We start from the raw sequence: 18,444 nt of genomic DNA on the forward strand, positions 1-18,444 counted from the left end.
CGTTCGTCCCATCGAGGTATAAGACGCCTGGCCAGAATCCAAATTATCCTTTTGAACTAGAAGCAGCGAAGTTCGAGCGTTCCATGGAATTCCCTCTGCACTACAAGACGGTAGAGTTAAAATTCTAAGGACGAACCTTAATTTTGGGAGGATCTGCTTGGGTATTTTTTTTTATTTTTTTTTTTCTTGTTTGTACAAAGGGAACTCCATACCCGCAAAAAAATATTCCCCCATCGAAATCCACGTCGGGAAAAATAAATTCGGTTATCTTAGAGAAGGACTCGGAGAAGGAGAAGCAGAAAAAAATATTTTTCTCGTTTAAAAACATCCGGCCATGATCGTAGATAAAAAAGGAATTAACGGTAAGTTGCTTTACAGGCTCATAACTTGGCAGTTTAATTTCTGCAAGTTATTTGTTGAAAACTTATTCCCCGGTTTCAGACGCCTGCCAGAATCTCAAAGAAAGGGGTGAACAAAACAACAACGGTCGGGTATTGAGTCAGTACTGTGCACTTAGCATTATTAAAAACAGAAAACCCCCGTCAAAATCTAAACTGTACGTCAGGACGAGGGCTTTACACTCTTTTAACGGGTCCGCTTATGGGTGCCAAGCTTTTAAAATAAGCTCAGCACGCAGTTCAACGCCTGTTATTTTAAGCATCGATCCTATTCCCTCCAGCGTAAAACTTTTAAGCCTCTTTGATCCAGTAAAAGGTCAATAAAACCAAACTTCCCAAAGTACCCGTGGAATGCGACCAAAGCCTAAAAGGAAGGTAATTCCAATCCCGAGCTTAGGGGCTAAGTCTCGTTCCCAGTATTAACTTAATTCAACCTTAAATCGCGAATCTCGATATCGTTTTAAGCCTTATGGAAGGGATTTAACAATAAATGAAGTTAAACGCGCGAGAATCTCGCGCTGCGCTCCAAAGTCACTCTAAATCCACGGGATCGTAAAAACTATACGGCTAAAACACTCCACCAAGTGTGCCCTGGGATTGCTCTACAGAGCAACGATAGAGTAGCGTGGTACGGTGCTTAAAACACGCGCTACATATATAGGTAAAGACTACAGTGGCACGCGCTAATTTGAGCCTGCCTTTAATAAAGCTCCATCTTCGAAAACCCGACAAGCTGACGAAAGCCAAGGAAGCTTTTGATCGAAAAGGTCCATCGATAGACGCGTGATCCGTCCATCAGTTCCGATAAGTCCCTATCAGGGGAAGAATTTTTAAGGTTTTATCGGCGGCTAATTCCGCTTCATGGCTCGCCTCTTAACCAAGCAAAAGCGGATAGTAGCTTTAAGCGGGCCGCTTTCCTTGATTGAGTTTTAGCCTTGGCCAACGTTGGTGGTTGGGAACGAGCTATAGGCGCCTGATTCCAAAATCACGACCACGCGTCCGATGGATTTCAATTTAGCCGGAACGGTAACGGTAATTCACGAAGGACGGACGCGCTACCGTTTGAAACGACGTGGTCCGCAATCCTAATCAAAATGATTACGTACAACTCTCTCGATAAGCTATATACGCGCCATTAAAATTCAGGGCCAGTTACCGTATTGTTTCAAGAGGTCCTCTACCTACATCAAAAACTGTATCTTTCGCTATTCCTATATCAATGTTCATGAACTTCAGTTACCGCCACGTTGCGAAACGTGCATGTGTCATAACATCGATTGACGTCATAAAATATATACTAGGCCTACATCTTTCGACAGGGCAATGCGTATTTTCCAACAAAATTAGGAAAATTAAATGAATTCACTTACATCGAAACAGCGCAAGGATACAAATCCACCAAAAATCAAAACCTTATTTACGTTAACCCACAGTTACGTAACGAAAACACACTTGCATCCGCCAAATACCTGGGATGACGTTTGAAGTACTTTAATTAGAAAACTTTTCCTAGGCAGATTAAACGTACACTTAAATGTATTTACTTTTATATTTTTCTACAGTTTTCAAAAATTTCTCGGATAACGAAAATTGACAGGCCGAGTTTGTGACGTGTGTGCGATGGTGCATGTGCACGAACGATTGGTAAAAATGTCCGACTCACGTGATTTTTTAACCGACTAAACCGAATAGTCTCTAAAGAAGACTTAGAAAGTCTTTTTTCTCTTAAATAGATGACCCTTACTGATTCCGTGCAGCCCGGATAAAATACCTCCCCCCTTGTTAAAGCTCTATCTTTTTTAGCCCTCCTTCTTAAGCAGCCAGCCCGAAGTTGAGTACCACAAAATTATTAAATGTTAGGTAACTTTGAGAAAATTGAACCTCACTGTATTATGGTACGTTTAGAATCAAATTGCAGTTTTGAGAACTTCGGGATAATTTACGTCTATTTCGAGTGATAAGTCGCTCGAAAGCCGCGATGACAATAACTAGGTGGACCACGAAGTGAGGAGGGCTACAAAAAAAAGTGGGCCAAGCTTGAACGTAAATTTACAACATGAAATACATTTTAAGTTTTAAAAGAAGGAACCAAGAAAAAAAATAAACCTATCTAAGATTTAAGAGTTTTAGTTTAAGAAAAGAAAAGATTTTTCCAGATTTAGTTGAGACCCCATACCACGTGAAGAAAAGAGAATGAATGACCTTACGGGTAAGAAAAGGTCAATGTTGAAAATAAAGAACCGCTAAATCCTTATAACTATCTAGAGTAAAGAAAAAAATGGTAGAGCTCCATACAGGAATATTGGAAAAGTTAAAAAAACTTTTTCCTTTCCTGTTAGATTTAAGTTCAGTAGGTTTGTCTCCACGGCCATTTTGATTTGAAAGAACCAGTATTCCTATAACCTTCTAGGTACAACTATTGATGGATAATTTTAGGGAGGGGGACCAGACGCAACCGACACTGAATGTCAAAATATTCAGACGAAATTAATTTGACAATAGGTTTAGGTATTTAGAAAAAAAAAGCGGACATGACGTGACATTAAGCGGTGGATAGTTTTAAGGGAAGAATTAAATTTTGAATAAATCATTTTTGATCGACAAGACAATGCTGGCTGGAGACCCCCAGTAGAAGGAAATGGCTGTCATTATCTTAAACTTTATAGCTTTCGAATTACTTAGAATCAATGATCCAAGTTTATTCAGGACTATTATTTCACGGACTTTAGAAACGATGAAATAAGTTTAAGATGGAGGCAATAACTTATAAAATCAAAAATCTCACGACGATTTTTGAATACTAAGGTAAACAACCCTAAATGGACGCGGTATACCTTAACATACGGATACCTCGTAAAATGGAGTCGAGCTATAAAAATGGGATAATCATAAAACGACTTTAAAACTCGTTAAGCCTTTGAAATGGGTAACGGAAAACCAGAGGCAAATTTTTAAGATTACGAAACTTGAGGGGTCATTTATACCCACCCAATTGCGTCATGCAATTCGAGAACTGGCACCCAGCGTCATTCGTCCATAGTTGACAATACGTAAGAACCCAAAGGTGTTGGTCTCCGATATAAGCTACGGGCTTAGTATCCTTCCATCATTTTTGATGGGTGTCCATAAAAATCGTAAGAGTCCCCAATGATATTTGCGCCCTACCCTCTCTCTCAATGGGTCAGGCTGCTTATACCATGTGTCCCCACCGAGATACATTTCTTATTTTTAAGTCGGATGAAAAGGAAATCTGGGAATTATAGGCAGATATAAAAAAAATATACGGAAAGGGAATACGGGATAATGCCATTTCTATCCTGAAAACCGCGGGGTTCAAAATGGCCCTATACGACGGGCTTGTGTCCATTTCGACTTGTCGTTACATTCATCACTCGGTTGTAGCTATAACATTGGGCCAGACTGAAGAAGCTTAGCTTCGCGCCAATATCTCGTAAGGATCAACCGCAAAATATCCCCGCAAAGGGATTAGCCAAATCTTTGGATAACTTTCAACCCAGCTTTTTTAAAACTCGGTAGTTAAATTTTTTTTGCATTTGAGATTCCTACTTATAATCATATGCTTAATATAAAATTTGAAGATAATGATCATTATATTTAGCAAGTCTAAATTAGAATATTGGTATGGATAGTTTGCCGCACTTAACTCTTTCAATTAAGCAAAATACTTAATTAACCACTATGGCAATTAAACGTTTTTAACCATAGTTAAACGTTATTACCATAAATTTTAACCATAAAAAATTAAATTCGCATTACTTACGCTTTGGAAGAGATTCAAGAATATATAAAAAATTGTCTTACCTGCAAAGACAAAAAAGAAAAAGAGAGAAAATTAATTACAAATTCTCCAAGTCATTCGAGTTTAAATAAATATAAACCCCAGTCCAATACATCAAATTAAATTGAGGAAAAGAAATTTCGGGTGCACGGCTTGCTATGAAAAAGAAAAAAATATGGCGGCCATTGTTTATTGATTAGGGTAGAATAATCTTGAATATTCCTCCTTCCCACTTTTGACAAGTCATAAAAATATATTTTCGACTCTTTCTCCGTCAGGGGGGAACTTACAGGTACAAGTTCGGATAAATAATTGGATACCTTTGGAAAATGATCGGCCGAAACTAGTTTTTAATGACGAGTCAAAAGAACCCCCACAAAAACATTTATTTCTTGTTGATTTATATAGCGAAATAGGGATTTTTTGAAGCTATAGATATATTTCATTATGTTAATTAAACTTAAAACCATAAGAGAAAGAAACCTCCATCTCTCTCTCACACGAAAAAAACGAACCGATAAACCCGATCATAATCATTAAAATAAAAATCCATTATTCGAAGTTCAAACGTTACACACGTCTATGATCATTCAACTTGAGGAAAATTCCATTTGTAAATATTTAAAAGTGAAATAAATTTCGCTGTGTTACCTATCATTTAAAAGTACTTAATACTGTCCTATCTAAATTGAGATGGAATAATTTACATCAGGTGATGTATTTCTGTTTTCAAAATTCCACACCGCCGTTTTTTATTATTTTATTTTTTAATATATTGTCTCAAATTACTAGATGGGTTTGCAAAAAAAAAAAACAAAAAAAAAACTAGATTGTAATTTATTAAAAGATCTCCAAAGTCAAGAACTCGAATCATCGATCAAGTTACGAACGTTTTAAATGTTCACTTTTCTATACAGGGAAAGATTCAATATCTACAAGGATGCCCCGTGAGAGCGGTCAGATGTTAGTATATATGGAGGTCCCTGGAGCAAGCCACGGACAAAAGCAAAAAGAAAGAAAAAAAAATAATGGGATAGCGAGACCTATCCTATTATTTGGACATTACTCTTGATCTATTCCCAGCAAGAAGAGAGACGATGTTTGCTCCCAGGACAACAGCTTGAAGCACACTTGACAAAAGAGCCAAAGTTGAGGCGTATTACAAAGTTTTGGACTATACTAGTCCCTATTGCTTTGGTGTCTTCTTGGGAGTGTCACCAAGGGGCAAACGAAGAACTATTACATTACAGTCCACAAGCTTGCAAAAGTCGGTTGGATCTTTCAGCAAACCGTTTGTATAATTATTCTAAGCGCATGCACGTACTTGGATATTTGAGTCTTAAGTACTTGTCGCTTCTGGTCATGAAAAACTCAACTTCCAAGGGCTAAATACCGGTAACGTATCCATCAAGCGCTAATTTTACCATCATTTTTCAAAGAAACAAGAATCTAAAAGCTTAAACCGCAGTGTGGATCAACCGTAGGTTGGGCTGATCATCGAACCGAGTTAGATGGACAAATTTGATAAATCTTTTTGGCATTCATAGACCTGACCCGAGCGGCCCACTCTCCCCATCCCCTTACATATCCGTGCTTTAGGGGTTTAAATTTCTTTTAAAAAATCCTCCATGCTCGAGTCTTCAAGGGCGTACTACAATCTCGCTAATAACTCTTCATTTGTCAGGTTGAAATACCTTTTTTCTTACTTCTCTGAAACCATGGACGTTAAGGTTTTTGGGTTAAATATCTTACAATATCTCTTTCGTAAATCAGTATATGGTTAGCACCTTAGCAATATCAAATCTGAGCTTTGTTTCTACAGTTTTTCCAATTCTATTTCGGCGTCAACAGTAATAGACCAAAAATTGTCACTTAACCATTCCAAGTTGCTAATAGAATAGATTGTTTTTCACGTGAGAAGGAAATAAAGCAAAGAAACCGGAGTGTTCTTAATAAATTGGGACAGTAGTGGTGGGATTGCGACTATATAGAGGTATCAAACGTACTTGGCGAACGAAATGTCACTAGGGAAAATTAGTTTTTGGAGATAACAAAACTGGAAACGATATCGAGTCTGCTTGACTTACACGCCATAAATACACCACCGCAGCAGTGCTATGGCGCAATTTCCTACAAGTTGCTCAATACAAATTTAATACAAGTCTCCTACAAATTATATAAATGATTATTTTTTTCCTTTTGATTTTGGAAAAATAATCCAATTGCCAACCACTTTTAATCTTGTTATTTCGGAAGTAATCTCTTGATTGAAGACCCAACTCAGAGCAGCCTGGTTTTGTATGCATGTCCTTCCAACATTTTATCAAATACAGTTTTTAAATCTTTGAGTGTAGTTAATAGAAAAAACATTTTGTTAAAACTGTTTATGATATTCCCATAGGTTTGTCGAAGCATTCATCTCGCGAGGAATTCAAGATACCATCAAACAAACTCCGAAATTTTAAAATATCCAAGTATTGGGGTGCACTGCGCACCCACGGTCACATGATCTCCCTACCATCAAATTTGTTTATTCACCGTATCCCTCTTTATGTTATCATCTATTTATAGTCAAAAGGTTGGGTCGGGGTGCCCTCTAGCCAGCTTTTAACACGGTGGGTTCAAGAAAGTTCTTTTCTATGCAAAATAGACCAACCTATTGCCTCATGGAGAATGCGATACAAGCTAAACTACAACGCAAGCCATTGCAATTGTAAAACGGGGCAAACTGCGATTGAAATTAGACATAAGTTAGACGGCGGGGGTCGTACTCTCTCCATCAAATAGCGATGATGCTCCCGCGTGCCATATGCGTTTTTAAAATTTAAATGACAACTGAATTCTAGAAAAGGAAAGTTAGGTCTATTTCGGATATAAAATTGGCCCTACGGTTTGAATTCGAATTTCTGGGATTTTGTACGTACGCCCACCCTCTCGAGTTCAGCTCTGTTCATCTTATTTGAATCAATGGCGTCAAGGTTGTAATGCGAAAAACCAGTAGCATAAAATTGGCCTTCCATACCTACGAAAGCATTGTCTCGAAGTACATGAACAGAACCGATGGTTACTACTACTTCAATTCGAGTTTGCATTCCTAATGTAACATTTTCCCCGATTTCCAGATCTTTTTGTTCGGTTTTATTTTTTAAGCAAAGGCCTGGCTAGAGTGCCTTTGGCCGTACCGCCATTTGAAGCTATTTGTCCAAGTGCACGTACAACCGACACCCTGGCTTTGAACGTGACAATGGGCTCCCAGTCTCCCTTTAAATGTTGGTTCTATACGTGGTAAAGAATTGGAAGTCTCCCCCATCTTATCCTCCTCAAATTTTATTAAGAGCAACGATTTAAATTTTTCCTTGGAGAATTTCACCATTTCACATATGGAAAAATTTAAATACTGAGAACTTATTGCCATTTTAAAATTTTAATTAATTGGCAATTGCAATTAAATAACCATGATTAATATATAATTCTATTAAAATTAATCTGGTACGTTTCCTTCTCCACGTAAATAAACGGTAGATGTAATCAATTTGTTTTGGTAATTTAAATATCGTGCCAACAGTAATCATCATTAAACTAAGTTTGATTACGAAGCCCCGCTGTACAAATTACAAACAATCTATGATTTATTACAACGTAAAGACAACTCCGCAATTAATGCACATACGGAGGCGGAAACAGCTGAACCAACAAAAACATAACGAAATTAAAACGCATCATTCAATAAACATGGAATAGAAAGGACACTGAACTCCCAATTTCAACATTGAAAGCCTAAATTAAAAATTGTAACATCTAAACCATAACGTCTTAAATTAGCATAAATGGCCAGCTAGGGACGAGGGAATGATTAAAGCTCAGTTATTAGAGTTTGACACGAACCCTGGGGATGTAAAAGTTGAAAGGAGACTCATTCTAAAAGTGGGATGGGTGAGCGTGCGCCATAACCTTCGACATAAGAACGCGTCAAACATTCCACCCATGGACCAATTTAGAGCTAAATCCTTGGCAACTTCAAGCGCCACGAAACTAACTGGACTACACGAAGTTCGGAAACCATCTCGCACAGTCTTCCGTAGAAGCGGTCCGGAGTTACATTCCCCTCATGGACCCCATAACCCCAGTGCTGCTCTACGCCAACAACCCAACCGCGAAATGCACCGCGTATTAAGATACACGTCAGCTATCTGTAATAGTCGCGTAGCACTACCTAAAATTACGCGTAAACTCTACTCTGATTGAAATGGGCTCTACGCAAGCATTGCCTTACGGGGAGATGGCCATTTCCACGCATATTTTAACGGGAACATTAGAACCCCGCGGTCTCTGTATATGGATGTATGTATTCGGAGTGCGCCAATGTCGATAATTCACCGGGCCTTATCCCCGAAGTAGGGGGTCGACTGCCCAAACCTCCACCACCTCAAAAGGAGAAATCTGTTGCTTCAATATCCTCTCGCTCAAAAAAACCACCGCTAGTTTTAAGTACTGAATCAACGAGTGGCGCATATGGTACCACTAGATATCAATGGGTCACTGACTAAAGCCATTTTTAAACTAAAAACCACCGAGTCTGACTCTAATCTAATTTGCGTTTCCAAGACCAGTCAGTACCACAATCACGAGAAGAAACCTATCGCTCGAAATTATACAACAGTCATGATGAGGTCATGTCAACTTAGTTGGTCTAATAATCACGTGACTAAACTGTACGTCATGTTTCTTTAACTACTGGGCAACAAGCTTAGAGTAATTATAGATGGACAAAAGAAGTTCATTAAGTTTATCATTTTGCTTGCAACTCAACTCCGTTCTGTAACTATGCATGATAGTGGCAATTTTTCACCGCGGATAGTCCAAACAATGAGTGGATCGAATGGGTTTTTCGCCTCGTTTACGCTACACACACGAGCCGAGGTACCCCTGGTAACCTCTATTACAAGCGTTGATTTAAAGGTTAGTGGTAGGACATGGGTTTACCGAAACTATATATTAACCTGATCGATTCTGGACGCCGCGCTGCGCCTCTTCAGGGTCGAGAGGAATGAGGGACCCGATAGTGGGTGAATGTAGTCACGGATGGAAAGGGAGCGAGGCACGCAGACCTGAGGAGAAGAGCTAGACCCCGTGCCGAGAACCATATACCCTCTCCTAATAGCCTGAATAATGGTCGAGAGACCCTCTCGAGGAATGTTCACGTACCTAGGTCTACGCTACAACAAGTCAAAAAGTTAGCTTGCCCCGATGCGCGAGACTCGAACAGATGTCTGACAGGTACCGAGATGGACGCGTTCCTTATACGGAGAGCCACCGCCGATTATTTATCGACTTCAACCGGGGAAACGTAATTAAAACATTGGTTTCAAGGGTAAACGTTTATTCGTTTTCCTTATATTTCTTCAACACAGAACGCCAGAATAAACTCAAAGAAAAACAAAGCTATAAATCTGCCAGATCGAAATGAAAACATCTCGGTAGTTGGTACATCCGCCATTGGTAATTATCGAAAAAGGTGAGCTAAAACAGAACCACCATGCAATTCCATCAAACCTTCTTTCTTCATCCCTTTACAACAAGGATGAAGATCTATACCTTTAGTTTTGGGATATTCTGTATAGTATGCAGTTAAATTAGTTAGGGACTGCGTGCAAGGTTTTCCTCGAAATTCCGAGTTAGTTTGGTTAGGTAAACATAGACGTTAAAGTTAAATACGACTTGTATTTAAACTAGCTTAAAGCGGAGAAGGAAATAAAGCACCGGGAGAAGATCCCGAGAGACCGTTGAGCCAGAAACAGACGCCGCGGACGTGATCGCTGTAAGGAATCAGCAATTAAGAATCATTCCGAAAGGGGAACGCGTCCTACGGATAACGTTCCAAACGTTCCACGTACACCATCATTTCTAGGGGCCTTTCCAACCAAGTTGGCCTCGCATGGAGTACCAACCGAGCACCCTTCCATCATCCGGGCAATGTCAAAAGCTGGCTCTCGCTTACAACTAAAACGGCCCATAGATCTCGCTCTTGGTAATGAACAAGTTCAGCTTGGTTGGTACGAACGCGTAAACCACGCGCTCTGGGCTTTAATTTCCAGTTAGTTATTCCAATCATGCAGAAGGAAGCTAGAGAGGATTTGAACTGTACACATTACTAAAGGAGCAGAGGCCCATGCTGCGCAAATCCGATTAAAAAGGGGAAAATCCTCATCTTTTCTCTGTTTCCGAATGCCTAGGACCAAGCATGCACTGAAGCTATCTATCCCATTGCAGATGCGCGTAGCGATACGTAATACTGTATAGCAAAACATTGTGTCTAGTTAAGAGAGAGAGAGAAGGAACCGAAACAAGGAATTAAAGTGCACGCTGAGCCTTTTAGAACGGAAGTTTGCTTTTAAATCTAGTGAGGAGTCATCCCATCCTACAGAATGATCTCCACAATATTCTTAAATTATTTAATTCCATGTCTTAATTATTCCAGAGTAATTCAGAGCATATTTTAAAACACCAATTCATTCCTCTAATGTTTAATTAAGATTGTCTACTTTAAAATAATCGTGGATGTTTTTAATAAGTTCTAGTAGACCCACCTTTCCTAATTAGATGAGAATTATTGAGAGATTGTAGATTGGTAAAAATGGCACTGAAAAATGCATAAGATCGCTCCAAAACTTTGGCACAAAAGTGAACTTGGTGGCATTGAAATAACTAGTGCTTTGACAATTTTGAATAGCGACTCACACCGTACAAGAGTACAAAAATAAAACGACCATTCAGTCCGATATCTCCATAAATCTGATAATCTCAACTTTCAGCGCGTCTTCAACTCTAACCCAGAGGAAGAGAAGCTCTCTAAGATTAAGTTGTACTTCCGAAGTCTTATTTCCCTAACGATTTTTACAATGCACCGCTTCGAATCGTTCTTCCGTCCATGTTCAAATAAGTTTCTTTGCATTAGAATCATTAGTGGTTTAAAAAAACCTGAAGCTCCACGCAATCTTCAAGGCCTTCCAGTTTTCAAAAATTATTTCAAATCAAAGTATATTAATAGGGTCCAAAAGCACCGTTAAAATCGTTAGACATGGTACGAAAAAATGCAAATTTTTAAATTTACTTAAAATCTCCATAAAAATGCACGGTTTAAACAAATAGTCACCGTTAAATGATGCCAAATTCGGCTCTAATAAAAAGTTAATATAAAATAGAATGACGAAAATCCAACTGATAAATATAAATAGATTCAAATTTGAATTTATTTAATTTTTTTTTTTCATCTTTAAAGTTATACTAAAATGCTCAACTACGATTTTTATTTTTTATTTTTTTTTTTTTGGGATTTTATTTCAGTAACAATTTTACCGCAATCCAAGGCGCTAAATGATTATACTAATGTTTGAATATGGTAATATATCTTCAGATACAACGTCTAAGAAAAAGGGGGAATTTGAAATGAACGAATCCGAATGGAGATATTTTTATTAAACGAGTTATTAAATCCATTTTACTTCATTAATTACGGCGACCCGATGCTATTAAGTCGAAATATGGACGGGGAAAAATATTGGAGGTAAGAAAAGGATCTTTTTTCATTGGTCGAGAAAGTACATTAAGAACCGCCTTTGTGAAACTAATAATTAGCTAAAGCAGCCAAGCCTTCCCATTTCCGCTGCCTTGATATAGAGGGGGCCCCAAGCTTTGATATTTCGTATTATTCTTTAATATTATAATAATATCCATAAATGCAACCGGGCAAACCCCCGAATTGCAAGGGAAAAATCGATAAAACAATATAGTGTTTCTAAAATGCAAAAGCTCCTTTCGTTGATGTCCATAAATCCCACGGTTGGTCAGACAGGCGCCATTTTGAAATCGCCATTTCGAGAAAACTTGACTTGATTTTGAAATAATATTTATTTCAACATAGAGAATAATTTTAAATTTAATTAACGCAGATGTGGGCGAGTATTTAATAAAATATTATTAATGAACTTAATTATTCCAGAATTAAACAAGATTTTGAACTGAAAATAATTACTTCTTCGCGTGTCTTTTAATTAAGCGGCGTGTCGTCTTTAATCTAAATCCGATTTAAGTTAATTTAGAACTAAAAAGGGGTTGATTTAACGCCTAAATTAAAATATTTTCAAACCAATCGCCAATGATTTTTAACCGATTTTCCTTCACTGTCAGATTAATTACCAAGGTACAACCCCTCTGAATAAATTAAAAAAAACCTTAATTAACGCCACCTATGAAGTTTAGACAACTGATTTGTCACACGGTTATGGCAGGTAAGGCTGGGATAAATTTCCCCTTAATAACCTGTTTGTACTCCCAAAATTGAACTGGCCCTAGCTATACCTAAAAGGAGGTGTCCGTTTTGAAGTTGTATCGTGTCCCTTTGAAGTGACCGATATAACCCCCCTCCCTCTTGTCTATATATTACTTAGGCGATACCCTAAGACTGTCAAAAAAGAGAAGAAAAAAACTGCCAGAAAATTAAAAGTTCACGAGGACATTTTGAAAATAATTAAAGAGAATTTTCAAAGATAAATTTTCGAAATCCATCATAATAAGGGAAAATATTAATAAAAAAATCTGTTACTTCAATAGCCGGAAGTTCTTAAATTAAAACCACGTGTGGTAATAGATTTTTGTGGCAAATATGTTCAGAAGTATATTATACTTGAAGTAAATGAACAGTTTTATAGTAAAGGTCATGCTGGAATACAAGAATTCTACGCTAAGGGATCAGTCAATGTTATTAATATAGACTTCAAAATCTTAATTTACTTCGGATTACCATTATTTTATAAGGGGGGAGGGAAATAACCAAATTAAACGTGGGTTATAACGAAATAGTGTGAAACTAATTTATTACATACAGATAGAAATATGATGGTTTTAAGGTGTATTCAACGGCAATATATTAAAAACAGGGTGGTTGGTTTAGCCTACCGTATATCTCTTCAATTGTAATTTACATACAAGTCAAAGCTGGGCTGCCAATTAATTCGTAATGATAAACGCCATAAGGATAAGTAAGACTGAGAGTAAACTGCGGTTGTATCTCTTATGAAGCAAACAACTTTTGGGGTGTTATTTCAAACTAACAAAGGGTGTATATGCGGGATTATTTCCTTGTAGTAAGAAATAACACGAGGCGTTTCTAACTTTAAATTCCTGCTTATTGCTTGAATGTATTAAACCCTCCACTATACTAATCGAGATTCATTGTTTATGTTGATTGAAAAATTCCTCACCGAAATGCAAGACTCAAATATGGGGCTGTGTAAAAAACACGTGTCGTGTACGTTTGCGCGTGGCATTCATTCAAAAAATTACTGTTGCAATTTTACGAAAATGACTTACTGTAAGTGCCAAACTGTATTTTCTTCTATAGCAGAAAGATTATATCTGGTACTTCAGTTCTCTTATTTTTTACATTTTCTAGTCTTTGTCCACTGAGACATTTTTTTTATTAATGGAATAAGGGCTGATTAAGCTATTGACTCTTCAATAATTCACATTCCCATCTTGCCCTGTTTAATTTACTAAATAATTATTGACTAAATTAATTTAACGGCTAATTATTCGTGACTTCGATAAAAAAATTCAAGTTAATAATCACGATTATTGAATAAATTTCAAAATTTCGGAAACGGTTTTCAAATATCAACCATTCTTTTTACCGCAAACATTTCAGCAAAATATTTAATAATAATTCATTGGTTTGCTTATATAGGCATGCTAGAAAAATTTATGAATATTAACGAGGGTACGTGTTTCTAATAAGTGATTGATTACACTCGCTAATCACGCACCACGAGCTATACGTTTACATTAATATTACGAGGGGATAATCACTAGGGGAAAAATCACAAATGTTTACCTGTATTACGATTTAAAAATATATTAGTATATAGTTTTTGAAATTTCTTCAGACATAATTTTCTAGTATATGAAATTTGATAAATTTTCAAGATCCTCAAATTATGTATAAATTGCAGCGGTTACCCCCTCGGCCAAATCTATCCTATATAACACGAAATGAAACCAATATACGAAATTTTTTTTCTTTTAGGAAAGAAAGAAATAAAGAAAGAACAGATATTGGAAATCAATTCTTTTCCAGAAAAACAACCAATCAGAAGAGGTTTGGAATCTAATGTTTTGTTTGCTTTGACACGCATTTGCAAGTTATTTTCAAGTAATACGCGTTAGCAACATAGAAAGAAAAGCTATGGATTGGATTCAAGTTGAAATACAAATCAAGCTAAACTAACAATATGGATTTAAATATCATAGAACTAAAATTTCACGAGGAAAATGATTTCCAAACATTCCATAAACGATATTTATAAACAACCAGTTCTTACCTTCAGGGTGTAATTAACGAAACTGATTTAAAGTATTTAACAATAATAAACGCGTTTAGTTTCAGCATCTATTCCTATTCCCGTATATACACGACTAGATCTGTAAGCGCGTCATAGAAACCATCTTACGGGTCACAAGTTAAAAGTAACGCAAAAACTAGCCATGCCGGAGTTGAAGAAATCGTCTGCCATCTCTTCGACTTGCTGGGTCGGTAATGGTTCAAGTGAGTTAACAAGGAATATCTACCACCTCAAGTGAAAGAACCCACAAAAATATAATATTTCTTTTTTGTTTCTATCCATTTCGACCCCCATTTCAGTAGAAAGCGCGAAACCTCAAGCAGCAACCTCTTCCATCTCATCCCCTCTTTAAGTGAAAGCGTACATCTCCTATCATCCCCTTACAACTCATCTTCATTTCAAAGCAAACCATGATTAAACCTTTCCACAACTATACCGTTATTATCATAAGACTAAGACGATAAGTCTCTACCTCAAACTCTATACAGAACATTAGGCACAATTTCCTCTAGGCGCTCGAAATGCCTATACCATGATTTGGCTCGAAAAATATGAGGGAAATTGGCGATACTTAATGAAGACTTAATGATCCTTAACTTATGCCTCTTTACTTCAGCTAAAAAGATAAAGGGCACGTATTTTTAATGCATAACAAAAAGCGTGTAGTCTGTAGACCACGTAAACCAATTTCGTACATAACACTAAATCGTTCTACAAATTGAGAATATCTTGGGTAAACCAATCTTCTTCACTTCATTTGTAAGACATATGGACCTTTTTGGTGAAATTACGACGGCCGCCTTTACGTTAAGTAATGGCCCAACATTACGCCGAGGATTGTTTAAAGTTGTTCGAGAGATTTCTCAAGATTTCAATGAAAAAAACGCATCGTTTCTATTGTTTTTATACAGTTGTAGATGAAACTGAGACTGGTTAATATTTTCACGGCGAGCATTTATCTTAAACTGAAGTTGGACACCACGCTTGTAGATGGGGAAAGGTTTTGAACCAGGGTTTCAGCTTTGAAACATGGTAAAATCTACGCTTGAAAATTTAAAAATTTTAACACGGAGAATCCCCGGCTCATTTTTCAACTGCGGGGAGTTGTAAGTCGTCAATTTCTCAATGTCAAGAAACGCCGGGTTTCTGTTTAAAAAAATTCAACTTTAAAACAAGAGGATTCTAAAACGTATCCACGAAGCTAAGTTGAATAGCTTCATATATACTTTGGTTCAAAATGAGTTTACAATCTAGAGAAGGCCGAGGCGGATTAACATACAACACAAAGAGTCCCATAAGTACGAAAACTCTCCTGTTGAACATCAGCGAAGGAAATTTCAACATACGTATCGCCTTTGCTTCCTGAACAACAGGGCTTGAAAACAGTGTAAAAAGTATAGCAGGGCATATCTCTTGTTGGTGAATCTATTTAGTGCAAAATGTTCAAGCACGGTTACGCGGCCAAGGAGTCTAGAAGTCTAATCACGCGCGCAACTCTCCCCCGAAACTCGGCAGAGAAAAAAAAATATTTCTGGTTCTGATCCTAAGGAGCAGACGATGGATTTAATTTTTTTTTTCTTCTTTATTCCCCTTTCATTTTGGCGCGAGCTTTTAGGGGTTCAGCTGGATTTCGTTCGGAAAAACGAAAGGGGAAAACGAAAGAGGGCCTTTACGAAAATTAGATTTAATTAAACGAAACGCGGCGGAAGTTACACCGCGTTATGTATGAAAAAATTTGGGAAGAGATAAATTTTTTTTTCAGCATGCTGAACAGGGATATAAAATACCTACCCGCATAAATAGGGGGAGTATCAACCCCGAAATTTTACATACATTCAGGAGTATTTTTAAAATGTCTTAAAAGTAAACTGCCAAAGTTTAAAGAATAGCTATGGAAACTCGCTCCCATGGACTTGAGACGTAATAGTATTTTGTCTATGTCGTTGTATGGTTAGATGCCAATCCGAATTAACCAGTTCACAAATTCAAATTCAGCCGATCAATTATTAGGTCCTTGACCAATCGGTTAAGAGCCTTTAGTTCATAATGCATTCATTCCATTTAGGGTTATTTTATCTTAAGATTCAAACTCCGCAGCATGAGCACGACTTGAGAAAAGAGAATTAACGCGCGTCTAGGTATAAGTTTCCCTTCTTCATCTTGGGATGAAATAAGCTCTCCTTTCTCTCCTCGTCTTTCGCCCTTTAAATTACATTAAGCCGATGCCGATGCCGCCGCCGTGAAAGACGTATAAGCGAGGCCAAACGGTTTTTATGAGTAATGGCCGCAAAAAAATTAATTTCACTTTTCCCAGACCAGACCAGAGTTACGGGTCTCTCTCTCTCTCTCTCTCTCTCTCTCCTATGGGCTAAGCTAGGATAAATGTACTTTGAGTCAAGGATTTTCTCGTATGAAAAATTGTTTCTCGTTATAAGCAATTTGCTTATAATTATTACGAAGTCAGAAAGGCGTTAAAAATACATATTTTTCTCTTTAAAAAGAAGAAGAAATTTTTTTACTTTAGCTTTTTTGGCTAATCGAAAAAAAAAAATCGCCCAAATAAATAGAGAAAACGAAAATTGATTTTAATCTATTACCACCAGGAATGGTTTTGGCTATTTATAACTCTTAAAGTCATATTTCTAAATATATGAAAAATGTCTTTTAGTGTGTGTGTTCCCTTTTTTCTCTAGTAAAAAACGTGAACCAGGCATTAACGAGTGTTTAGTTAAGTTCAAGTGAAAAAGTCTTTAAAAAAATCGAAGAATTTTTCCTAAAATTGTCGATCAAATTTTAGTTAAACGTTAGAAGACTTAAATAATTTAAATTTCAATCTATATTTCATAATTTTAAAATCAGCAAACGAATTGATTTTGTTACGGTAAGACAAGGCTGATTTTTCATACGGCTTTAAATTGAATTTCGACTACACCAACGTATGCAATGAACGTATTTAAAATTGCCCTCTAAAGCTATCGATTCACCCTAAACAACACTAGTTAGGTTTTCCAATCGACAACGCGATCTTAATAAACAATCCCAAATCGATTGTTTATATTAAGAATATTTGTAAATATATTTATAAACAAATGTTGGGGGTCAAAACCAAAAAATAAAATCAAACTCACCCGAAGCGAAAAGGCGGAGCTGTCGGGGCGTCTATCCGGAAGCCCCCGGATATTCTAAAATTACAAAACGTTTTTTAAACGGATAATGAGTGCCATGCACTATTTAAAATCAATACCCGATAGGCATTCTCTGCCCCCTCCCTCCCCCCACTCTATTATAACTATACAAAGTATAAACCTACATCTCTTAGAGAAAAAAAACTTTATAAACCAACGTCTTCCAAATACGTAATTAGCCGCGCGATCGAAACGCGAAACACCGTTTACGAAACCTAAGCCTAAATTGAAAATTTTCGTAAATACACGGTGGCTGAAAAAAACTATGTATTTCACTTTTCTCCCCTGATCACGAAAAGCATTTAAAAAAGCTTTTCAGCGTGAAAAGAAGGTTGATAGGCTATAAGAGTTCGCGAACGAACGATACCCAGGTGCAACTGCAACGTTATAGTAGTAGCTCTAAGCTCTAAAACAATAGAGCTAAAATTCTACAAGCAAAGGAATAACTAAGGGCGGTTCCTATTTTTTCATTTTTTATTTTTTTTTTTCCAATCCTAAGTTGATCGATGAGGCTAATTAATGTCTGATAGTTTCAAAGCAGTTTTAATACCGTGTCGACGACGGAAACCTTATATCCAAACACTATTAGACCGCCAAAAACATAAAAACTCAAAAACCCCAAAAGTTTTCATTGTAAAATCGCACTGAACAAAAAGTAATTCTAC

The 18,444-nt window shown here is 37.1% G+C and overlaps 1 protein-coding gene across 7 annotated transcripts in view; it reads right to left on the reverse strand.

The window, feature by feature from the left end:
• trh (PAS domain-containing protein trachealess) overlaps positions 1-18,444 on the reverse strand; it is a 142,124-nt gene that overhangs the window by 51,954 nt on the left and 71,726 nt on the right. For 2 of the 7 annotated variants that reach the window (XM_089840997.1, XM_089841020.1), the window contains one exon: positions 17,723-17,776. The exons of 3 other annotated variants lie outside the window; for them this stretch is intronic. In XM_089840997.1, coding sequence (XP_089697123.1) covers positions 17,723-17,776 — 54 coding nt within the window. Of the gene's footprint in view, positions 1-1,768; positions 2,154-14,573; positions 14,805-17,722; positions 17,777-18,444 lie in introns of those variants that run through there. 2 more of the 7 variants (XM_089841029.1, XM_089841015.1) reach the window with 2 other exon arrangements.

Source organism: Phalangium opilio, unplaced genomic scaffold (assembly GCF_054372755.1).
Source record: "Phalangium opilio isolate 3A_F unplaced genomic scaffold, DU_Popi_V2 ptg000003l_1, whole genome shotgun sequence".
Taxonomy (NCBI): Eukaryota; Metazoa; Arthropoda; class Arachnida; order Opiliones; family Phalangiidae; genus Phalangium; species Phalangium opilio.